The sequence below is a fragment of the Plodia interpunctella genome, chromosome 24, assembly GCF_027563975.2.
Source record: "Plodia interpunctella isolate USDA-ARS_2022_Savannah chromosome 24, ilPloInte3.2, whole genome shotgun sequence".
Lineage (NCBI taxonomy): Eukaryota > Metazoa > Arthropoda > Insecta > Lepidoptera > Pyralidae > Plodia > Plodia interpunctella.
The window spans coordinates 1,426,597-1,438,781 of record NC_071317.1 but is presented as its reverse complement, the minus strand read 5'-3'; the positions used below and the strand labels follow the sequence as shown (position 1 = coordinate 1,438,781).

Sequence of the window (12,185 nt, the reverse complement as noted above, 5' to 3'; positions counted from 1 at the left end):
TTTTTTGTTTCATTCATTCATTTTTATCGCCCGCTGCGTCTTGTCTGTTTCTAATTTTTTTTTTGAACCATGCAACTATGTATATAAATAAAAATCAAACGTATTTCAACAACAGATTTTATTCACAAATAAATTATAAATAACGCATCAGTCGAACACAACTAAAAATTAAACTACTTGAACTATTCAAATTGAACTAACTATTCACAATTAAAAGCTAATTTGCAAGTACAACAAATCTATGTCAGAGCCTGGCAAGTGGCAACAACTTATACGCTTTTGACAGGTTGACACGCTCAGTGCAAGAAAACACACAAAGCGTGTCGCAAGAAAACACGCATGGCGTGTTAAAAGAATAGCGCATTTCCGCGAACCAGTAATAAAATTATTTGAATAATAAACTGTGCAATGAAACGCAACGAGAGGGTGTGAAATAATTATATTTATAACCACCGCGTTCTTATTTGCCAGGCTTATACACGTGACAATATAATTAATAGGAAAATGCTTATAAATGCACATATTGGAAGAAACAACAAACCCATAAAACTAATTTTGAACTTATTTTTTGGACTTCAGGATTTTATGATCTTTTTTTTCTTTTATACACAATATTTACATAATAATTACACTGTAAAGCTAACACCTATGTAATTGATTCAAAGAATATATTGAGTATAAGGAAAATTGAAGCCGCGGGTAAATTATGGAAAGATACCTATAATTTCATATTTCATATGTCAAGTCAATCGACTCTGCTTACTCATATAAAAGTTGAGTATTTGGCGTGCGTTTTTCATTGCACACGTAATCATGTATAAATTAGGAAAACATTGATCCAACAACAAATCTAGTGGAGAAACACTAAACCACAAACATTTCAAGAATACACCTTTCCTATAATTTTTAAATATCTACATGTTTTCGAGTGCAAATGGCAGTCAACATATAACAGTTAATTGATATTTTTTTTATTGTGTGCGTATTTATAGCAATATAAGTATTTATGTCTTTAACTAAAACAAGCTCAAAATACACGTCATCTAACTGTATCCCACTCTATGTACAGAGCAAAAGCCAATTGACACCGGACTATATAAACTACGCGCTAGCCTTTTTTTTCTGTGCATTATTTTTATCCACATATATTCTTTGGAACAACACAAAGTTTCCGCTCTGTATATTCTTAGTTTCGTGTATAGCACCCTCTATTTTCCAAGACGGGGTCTCGCAATTCTTCCAATACCTACAATCTTTCGGTATCTGCAATTTATCTAACAATTTCGTCGACAAATCTGGTATGATAGGTTGTAGTATAATGCCGCAGATTCTTAATGTTTCCATTGTTATGTGTAAGATCACGTCCAGTTGTTTTTGATTTTCGACTTTTTTCCTTAGTTCCCAAGGCTTGTGCGTCTCGAAGAACAAGTTGGCGAGGTGGAGCACATGGATCACTGCGTCCACCGCTTTGTAGAACTGATAATTGCGATAGTGCAAGTAGCATAATTCTGAAAAAGAAAATTAATAGACAACACTCAACAATGTTTCTATTGATGCAGACTTTTCGATACCGTGATTACGAACGCATTGTGTTTCGCATGTGTTGGCGAATGGCCAATGAAATCGCCAGTCAGATTTATTAAGCTTATCTTTTAGATTACAATATGATATTTGTATAAGTGGTGGAACAGTCCTAAATGTTTCACTTTCAGTGGAATTTTTCAAATTTAAATTACACTTTTCCTTCTTCATAGCCATGAGGGTCGTGATCGTTATGTGGAATGAAACACACAACGACTTGGCACTATTAATCGAGTGGTCTGCCAATGTCTTCTCCATTTTACACACAACTTAATAATTAACCAGTGTGCAGGTTTCCTCACGATTTTTTCTACGAAAACAACTATACACGAGACAAACTGGTATACAAACTCATGAGGCACGAGTATGATTCGTACCGCTTAAACACATAGTATTACATAAAAAGCTACAAACTACTCGATGACAAGTGTCACCTGGCAATCTCTCCAAGCTGTCCATGAGCTGCACAGTGACGGGGCTGAGGCTGCAGCGCATCAACTCCTGCGCATGCAGCGCGGGGAACTCCTGGCGCGGGTTCAGCGCGGCGCCGCAGCTGCGGCTGGCGAGGTTGCCGAGGGTGTCCGCTAGCTCAGAGTTGGCTACGTTTATTAGCTTGGTATCGCTGTAGTCTGCAATTAATTATTTGAATTTAAAAAAATTTAAGAGAACAGTGTAACGTTTATTTGTAAGAAATAACCTGTATTAACAGATTTTAACCGATAACACAAAATAATAGCTTCGTCTCGTTGTAGTCTGCGAGCAATTATTTGGATTAAAAAAAAAAAGAACAGAAACGTATAAAACCAAAATATCAATCTGTATTATAAACTGATTTTAAACGATAACATAAAATAAAATTATTTTTTTAAATATGATGAAATGAAAAAATGATAAACAATATAAGAGACAATTATGACCTAACGTATCTAAATGAGATATACCTATTTGCGAGGGACAATAAATATGTTCTGTCCCATTCCTCCTTGTGTATTCTTAATATATGATAATTATATTCTATTAAGATTATTTTAAGTTAGTAAAATAAAAAAGATATCATTTTAAAAATTATTTTTTCTACCTATTAATATTCAATGAAATTGATTTGTATCTTTTTTCGACGAACAATTCAATATTAAAAATTAAAAAAAAATAAACAAAAAAACCCTTCACGCAAAAGATTCGCTGCCAACGGCGCAGCAAAAAAAAAAGTGTTACACTCCGGGAGCGCCGGCTGAAGTGCAAACATGAATATTACGAATTTTCGTTCACGTGTGTCCTGACGCGAGTTAAACATTACAAAAGGTAAAGAAGTCGCGACTCACTGGCGTCGGCGGCCATGGTGGCCTCGCGCAGCAGCAGATAGCGCAGCGCGGCGGGCGCGGGCGCCGCGCGCGGGCGCCGCTGGTTGCCGCGAGACTTCGACATCTTCACGCCCGCCGCCGTCCAGTGCGCGTGGCACACCACCTTGCGCGGCGGGTGCCAGTTGATCGCCATTAGGAACGCCGGCCAGTAGATACCGTGGAATCTATATTGTTATAGCCAGCCAGCCGTCAACTAACTTCGAGACTTGTGTTATGGGATACTCACTCAACGATACTATATTTTATAACGAATATATATATATATATATATATATATATATATATATATATATATATATATATATATATATATATATATATATATATATATATATATATATATATAACGACGAATATATTTGACGACCTCGGTGGCGCAGTGGTAAAGTTCTTGCCACTGAACCGAGAGGTCCCGGGTTCGATCCCCGGTCGGGTCATGATGAAAAATGATCTTTTTCTGATTGGCCCGGGTCTTGGATGTTTATTTATATATGTATCTATTTATAAAATATAGTATCGTTGAGTTAGTATCCCATAACACAAGTCTCGAACTTACTTTGGGGCTAGCTCAATCTGTGTGATTTGTCCTAATATATTTATTTATTTATATTTATTTATAGATAAACATCCAAGAGCCGGATCAATCGGAAAAAATTCCATCATGACCCGACCGGGGATCGAACCCGGGACCTCTCGGTTCAGAGGCAAGCACTTCACCACGGCGCCAGCGAGGTCGTCGAAATAAATCATCAATCATTAACAAATTTAAGAACAAGATTCTCATCAATTATTTTTAATTTCTACTCTGTTTCAAAATATAACATAAATATATTATCCATAAAAATCCCTAATTAATAAATAGATTCGATAGAAAGTGAAAATATAACATGAAAAAATTTGAAAAATATTTTTAATGGTATTAAAAAAAAAACTAAATATATAAATGTAACTAACTTGAGTATGTCTTTCCCCACAACCTGGACGTCGGCGGGCCAGGCTCGGCCACGTTGTTTGATGACGTCGTCGTCCGGGAACCCGATCACAGTCAGGTAGTTTATCAACGCGTCCAGCCACACGTATATGCTTTGCTCTTCATCATCTGGGACCTGGAAATTTTAACTGAACTTAGGAAGGTGCCGAATACGCATGTCACAGCTCAAGTTAAACAATTGACAATAAGTTAAACTGGAGCTGTCATGTTGAACGAGTTTGTAATAAACTCCGTCAATTCTTAGCAAATCTTAGAATCATCAGGGATCGTATACCCTATAAAGTTAAATTAATGCTGTACAACTCTCTTGCACATTCGTATATTCAATATGGTCTCAGTAGTTATGGTCGTACATTTAAAACTTATCTCGATAAAATTTATAAATTGCAATTGAAGATTCTAAAACATGTGGTAAATAAAAAAACAAGACGTCAGTTCACTCAAAATGAAATTGGCTTATTCAAACATTGCAAAATACTGCCAGTGCATTCTCAAATGACATGTAACTTTCTAAAAGAACAATTTTTTAATAACACAGTTTGTCACAAAGTAAATCACCCTATATATACTCGAGCTGTTGCCAGAGAGAAACTGTGCACGTCTATAGCCAACAATACGTACGGGCAGAGGACTGCGCGATATCTCCTTCCGAGATTAGTTAACGCACTACCCACCTCTGTAAAAAATGACTTAACTCCTAAAAATATTAAAAATAAACTTAAGTCCTACTTTATCGAACAATTGTGTTAGATTGCAACTTACTGCAAGGTACTTGTTTTGTTTAAAATGGTCTACGTACGTGGTTCCTATATTACTGTTAATTGATTAATACAAAATATTTTATACTACTGCTGACGTTGATGCTCACTGTGGACAAACCTCTGTGGTTTTTTGTCAGTGTTCTTATATTATGTACTATATATATTTGTTCTTTATATGTGAAATAAAATAAAAAAAAATAAAAAAAAAAGTGACTGGTTACCAAAAAAAATAACATATTAATAACCTAAGCAAGTAACCAAAGAGTATTGATTTGTTTTATTTTTATTTCTTCTAAAGGAAGTGTTTTGTAGTGCCGCATTTTAGCGTCACTTCGTACATACTTCACACATGCTGAGCGGGGGCCATATTGGTGCTTGTTTTTATTCGTATTTTTTAAAATTAATATACCTAGTGTTAAAATTATTAATTTTGTATAGGTACCAAATAAACAACTTTTTCTTTATTTCTTTCTTACCTTTGAAATGATTGCCTTTAAGATAACAATGTAATAAGAATGAATGGTAGTTTTACGGGAAAATAAAATTCCCGTCGAGTCTACAGGTAACAAAACGATATCAAACAGCATTCATTGACGCAAATTCAATGGAGAATACTGTGTTTTAAATAAAAACCTTCTTATTCATAAAAAAATTAAGTATATGCAAAATTGTAATGTCTCGTTTTGTCAATGTCATGTTATAGTAAAATGCGACAGTGACCAAAAAAAATTCAAAGTATGCTTTAACTTTTTTTATGAATATGCATGTGTATCCATATCAATTAGTTACTCTATTAAGTATATAGTTTTTATTACTATATGTATGTATTAATGTTATAATTTAAAATTTTGTTTTTGTTAATTGAAACGTAAAATTCATTATATATGAATTTCTTCACTCAAATGAATTTTTCCGATCTCAGTTCGGCTGTTTCAATGTCGGCAACATTTACGAAATGTGATTCTTCCTTGGATCTGTGAATGCGGGTGTATAGTAAAATAGCCTTGTTACCCGTATCGCCCAGTGCACCCTGGAGGAAGGCCTGCTGATGGATATGTCCGGGAAGTATGTCGCGCTCTCCAACATCTCCTGTAACTGGCGCTGGTACTTGCCTGGAGTTATCACACCGTCTGAAATCAATTATTATATGTGGCCGTCCAAATCAAAAGGGACCTTATGGCGGTTGGCACTTGGCTCTTTATTGCCGTTGTTCCAATACAAAACAACGTCAATAATGGCGAAGTCCCTTTTGATTTGGACTGCCACATATTACATTTTCCTTTAAACTTTTTAGTATTCCGTACAAAATAAGATAACTCGAATAGGATCACTCGTTGTTTTTCTGTCCGTCCGTCTGTCACAGTTCAATGTTTCTCCGAATCAACTCGACCATATCAGGTGAAATTTGGCAAGATGTTGTAATCCTATGACCCAACCACAGACGTACTGAGTGATATTTTTTTTTCAAATAAGGTTGATTTTCAGATTTTATTACAAAATATATTAATTAAAGCGATTAAAATTGGATAGATGGCGTTTTCAATGATTGGTGGTGATTTTAGATTTGCACGCTATTGTATCTATTTTTAAAAATTGTGTTCTTTCACGGGATTTTTCACTCAACGCATTCAGGCGACTTGGATAAAATCTGGCATCAATTTATAAAGAAAAAACACACTCGGTCGCAATCAAACACATACCTTTCTCCAGCCATAACTTCAGATGTGTCTTGAAGGCGCTCAGTCTGAACATATAGTTTGATTCCTCTGTCCACTCCACGCAGTTGCCCGACTCAGTGGACACTTTTACCTTTAGAATAGAGTGAATTGTATTTATTATTATTATTATTTTATTTAATACACTAGCAGCTTAAAGTGGATGCGTGTATATCACAGCACTTGTGTCTTTAAATGTTCATCAAGTATATTTTTAAAACTATTTGAAAGATTTTATTTCAGACTAACTCCGTATTGGGTTAGTAATTAATACTAAAAACAATGCTTAAATCTATGTTGATAATAGATACCAAGGTCATAAAATTGTAAAAAATATGTGTGCTCTAGATAAAAGAATGAAATAAATAAATATATTAGAACAAATCACACAGATTGAGCTAGCCCCAAAGTAAGTTCGAGACTTGTGTTATGGGATACTAAATCAACGATACTATATTTTATAACAAATACATATATAGATAAACATCCAAGACCCGGGCCAATCAGAAATAGATCATTTTCCATCATGACCCGACCGGGGATCGAACCCGGGACCTCTCGGTTCAGTGGCAAGAACTTTACCACTGCGCCACCGAGGTCGTCGAAATTAGAATCTAAGATATCATTAGATAATTCTTAGACTGTAACAATGCCGCTAGATTATACGAAGATTTAAAGTTGGTTGTCAATTTTAAAAATATAACAAAATTATAAAAGCAAACTCAAACATTGTAAAAAATTTAACTTTGAAACAACTTTTATGAAGCAGTCATCACCATGAACGCAATAATTCAGGCAGCATAAAGACATGGCCTTCGAGTTCCGCAACCCTTGGCTCTGTCTACCCCGTTTGGGATAAAACGTGAGATTGTATCTGTAGTAAATAAAATTGATTCACGCCATTTGCGTAAAGTGCTATAGATAGGGAAGGAAAAGTTAAAATCTTGTGACTTTATGAATGCAGGGAAAACCATCTGAAACTACAACATGCTATTAAACAGGAAAATTGGTTACATCACCGCACCGGCGCCATTTTTTAAAACGTTATGCCGGCTCCACACTGTCGCCGAACTCAGACACTTGCCGATGCGAACGCGTGAACGTTTCGTAATAAGTGCTTTTATTTACCGCAATGAAAAACCAGCAATGTCGGACAATGTTCGACGACAGTGTGGAGCTGGCATTACCTATATTTTTAATCGTGTCCAAGATTTTATATTTTTAATCGTGTTTTAAGTGTGTCTATTCAATGAAAAGGTCATCAAAGTAAACATTGCAGAAGATAGCGTTTTTAAACATGGCGTCTTTAATTTCTTTTCATGACAAATAACAATGTATTTACACTGTTATATTTTGTACATAAATCCCTGGGCTCCAACGCTCAATGACCGGGAAGAGACCGGGAAAACGCTCTGATGAGAGAGAAAATAATTATATGATATTTATTTTAAAGCTACAAACTATTAAAATTTTCAGGTGGAATTCTGGTATCCAAAGAAATTATTAGTGTCATAAAAGTACTCACAGTCTCGCCATTCCTGAGCTCGTCCTTTACGTGCGCCTCAGGCACGAAGCATTCGTCGTTGACGCTGTACCAGCCGGAATAGTTCGCTTTGTACACGTATTCTTGTTTCACCAGCCGTTGCTGTAACAAAAAAAATAATACATTTATAAAAAGTTTTTTCAAAAAAAAATATTTGAAATCCATGTTGGTTGAGTGGTTAAGTCGTCGTACTAAGCCAGAAAGGTCCCAGTTTCAGTCAAGTCAGTACCCAATCGCACTTATTATAATCTATTGTAATTTTCATAGACCACCATTTGCTTCGAGTGAAAGAAAAAAATATCGTCTTGACCCAAAATGTCCTTTTCTCAAAAGGTCCTTGTGTGTTTTTGATGATAATTTAGATAAGCAACTGATTAAAACAGTTTTTTTTATATTGAAAGGACATTATGAGAAAAGAACATTATGTGAAATAGACATTTTGAGAAAGGATATTTCGAGAAAAGGACATTATGAGAAAGAACATTGTAAGAAACGGACATTTTGCGCCAAGACGAAAAATTTGAGGAAACTTGTGCCATAAATATTTAACTAGCTATTGTGACTACTTGCCATTAGTGGAGTGTAGTCGTAAAAGCCATGTCAGATGCCTGTAGGCGACTTGAATTAAATCTGACAGCAGTGCTAGCAATAAATATTCTGCTACAAATTTTATAAGTTCACTTCATCTACTTTCAGATAAACATTCTTAGATTTGATTTTTATTTATTATAATCATTGAAAATGTTTCATTCAATTCATAATTCTAATTTACAACTTTTCATTTTGTATAATTTCTCGTATACATATTTTGTGATCAACCATGTCTTCAACTGAGTAGAAGATACAAATCTTCTACTTTTTTTTACGGCGAATTATATTGTTGGAAAATGTTGTGCTCGCTGTTAACTGGTGTTTATGTATCGCATTAAACTGCAACTACAATTTACTTACTATAATATTATATATGTAAGTGTTCCTAATATTAAATAAATAAATAACACACTTGATAAAAAGAAACATTATATTTTTTTACTTGGAAGAATAAAGTTTAGTAACTAAATTCACCTGCGCATGCACTTTTTACGTCAAATTTTATATTATACTAGTTTTTTGTCCGCAGCTTCGCCCGCCATTATTTCGTGCAACCGCTAATAACTTGTAATAATCGATATCTCCGGTTCTAAGCCACGTATCGCGATGAAACCTATACCAGATTTTGAGTTAGACCTTCCATTATACAATATAAATAATTAATACAAATAAAAATCGCATCAAATTCCATCTAATAGTTTTAGCGTGATGTGCGAACAAACATACAGACAGACAGACAAAAATTTTAATAAAAAGGTTTTGGCATCTATTAGTCCCATAAGGACCCGCCATAATTATTTTTCTTTTATATCTCCTATTTAAAGACATAGTCAACTTTTTTAAAGATAGTATTTTCGCAAAAAGTACTGGCAAGTAAAACCTCTCTTTATAAAATGGGATTAAATAAACAATGTCAATTTGTAAAGACATAAAAAGAAACATAAAAAACAAGCAAACAAAATACAACTGATAACAATAACTATCACAAAACCAATAATGTTTTAATCTCACATCTCCTCGTATTGTCACATTGTTGAAACATTCATTCTATTATCTATATTTCACGGCTAAACCGCTGGACCGATTGTGATTAAATATATATAGTTGTTCGCTGCGAACTTAGACCTAGCGAACACAATTTTTTTTACATACATTTATATTTAAAATGGTAAGCCCTTCTGGTATAATAGGGACCAACACTGTTTGAATGAGTTTCTTTCGGCATTTCTTCTCAGCAGTGGTCGTTCCGAAATGCTAGTGTTTGTAGCTTTGGTAAACATCATTTAATTTAGAATACGACGTGAAAAAGTGCCTATGAAGGCCTAATTTCTGAATAAATAATTAGATTTTGACACAAAATTGTGAATATTTCAAAAACGACTTAATTGGTTTTGTTGCCCAACGAGCTTGAAAATGCTATTGACAGATCCCACATCATCAAAATCAGACCAACAACGTATCCAAAATTAACGCCTTACAAGCATACAGAAAATGTATTTTGCCGAGTTGATTTGTAGACAATGACTTGAGTTCAAGTACAGGTACCGCGGGCAATAGCCAGTAATATAAAAATTAAAACATACCCAAAAATGCCTAACTGCACGTTTATGTCTTTCTTCAGTGGTCCTAATGAAGTCCGTGTATTCCACGTCGAATTCTCGAAAAAGGCTGGAGTATTCGCTCGATATGTTGTTACAGTACTCTGCTAATGGGAGGTTCGCTTTGGCTGCTGCTTGCTGGACCTTTATACCATGCTCGTCTGTGCCTGGCGATGGAAAAGCAAGATTTCTTACAAAAATGTCTTAATTGCTTGCAAACCGCTTTTATCGTCTGAGAGAGCTCTTTTAATTATTGAATTAATTTTGTGTCACACTTTGGTGTGACAGAAAATCATGTCCATGCAGTAAACCCTTGAGGAGATCACTAGTTGGGAGTCGATCCTAGGTGTACCATCAGGCCATGCTTATCATAATAATGGGTTGTCATGTAAACTGACTTTGTTAATTTTGTAGTAATTCTTGTAACAATTGCCTTTCAAGTCTGATCCATTGTTACAGTATTGTGTTTAATTTACAAGTCTTTTACAGTGAAGTGGCGCTATTTACAAATGTTATTTTGTTACGGAAATCGGCTTCACATTACATTTCAAAATCAATGTAATTGTGTGTTTTCTAAAGATGTAGCTACAAAATTAAAAAGTAAAGCGGACTTAGTTTTTTCAAGAGTCGGATTTATTATGTAAAAGATTTTAATATTTTTTCTTATAACTTTACAGCAATAATTTATAATAGACTTTTCAGGAAATAACTTTCGTGGTTAATATGTATGTACTTTGAATGAATATTTAATTTATTTTGACAAAACTCAACAATAAATAACTACTTGGAAGATAATTTACATGTTAGGGATTGTAAGGAAAAGTGGAGTGTATGTGTTTTACCTTGAAATAATAAAGATTACTTACCAGTGCTAAATATGATGTCATAATGTGGGTTTGTGAGCTTCTCAAATCTCTGGATTGCGTCGGCTACCACGGCCGTGTATAGGTGTCCAATATGAGGTTCTGCAGATACAAATTGCATGTTATATTTCTCTCTCTCTATCATCAGAGCATTTTTCCGTTAGCTTCCACGGCCATTGAGCATTGGAGCCCTGGGCCTGTTTTCTTATTTTTTCGTTTCCACATCGCACTGTTGTTGGTATCTAACCATTGGCACATTAAGAACTGTCTATCCATAATGATATTGTAAGTGTGAAAGTATGTTTGTCTGTCACAATTTTACAGCTATAGCTCTAGGCAGATTTGAATGAAATCTGGATATGATTAAATATCCAAGGACAAACATAGACTACCGCTGGTGCAGCTGACGTCATGGTATGGTATTCTATAAAAACATTTATCTTAAATTTTTGAAAGAAACTGTTTACTTATTGATAAAGTAAATGACAATCTTTGACTGAAATGTGTTTTTAGTTGAAATTAAACATTTATATCTTCTTGTTATTATAAAGGTCCTTTGAATGTTATGTGGATTACAATCTACGTTAAAATAGTTAATGCGACATTTAACTTGGACGCAGACTATAAATATTATTGCTTGTGATTAATTAGCGCCTGAAACTGATTAAGATAATAACGGTGAGCCTCATTACGCCAGTGTAAACATAACTTGGAGGTTATAAAATAAGTAAACATTAAAAAATTTAATCACTTACCAGCATTTACGTAGAATATCGGCGTAGTTACATAAAATGGTCTTTTATTAACAACCGAAGAAAACAAACGCAGTGTTAATCTCATCCTCAATAAAACGACACAGCTGTTTTGGAAATATTTCTTTTGGGGGACAATCAGGACACAGGCTGGGTATTTTTAGATCCGATGAAGCGAGTTTTGAATCGAGTCCGGCTTAAGTTTATTAGTAACTTATTCTGACGGTAATGCGCTTGAAAAGTTCAAGGCAATCTTGATGCGACGCGAATTTATTAAGTATCGAAGTGCATTAATTTACTTTACTGCACATCGAGCAAGCTCGCTCACTCACTGCACAGACAGAAGCTAAGCGGGCGGACGGACTTCAAAATTTTCCATTTTTGATCTGACGTATAGTGCTACCAAATAAAGAAGCTAGATTTCTGAAT

The 12,185-nt window shown here is 34.6% G+C and overlaps 1 protein-coding gene across 1 annotated transcript; it reads right to left on the bottom strand.

Annotated features, from left to right (window-relative positions):
• Positions 1–101: 101 nt before the first annotated feature.
• On the bottom strand, positions 102–12,128 carry MetRS-m (Methionyl-tRNA synthetase, mitochondrial). The gene is made up of 10 exons (XM_053763890.2): positions 11,760–12,128; positions 11,008–11,106; positions 10,127–10,308; positions 7,935–8,054; positions 6,395–6,503; positions 5,706–5,824; positions 3,897–4,048; positions 2,904–3,106; positions 2,016–2,210; positions 102–1,508 (listed from the first exon to the last, which is right to left on the bottom strand). Exons 1-10 carry the CDS (start codon positions 11,842–11,844, stop codon positions 1,102–1,104), a joined length of 1,671 nt encoding a protein of 556 aa, XP_053619865.1. The 5' UTR covers positions 11,845–12,128; the 3' UTR covers positions 102–1,101.
• Between the last annotated feature and the right edge of the window lie 57 nt (positions 12,129–12,185).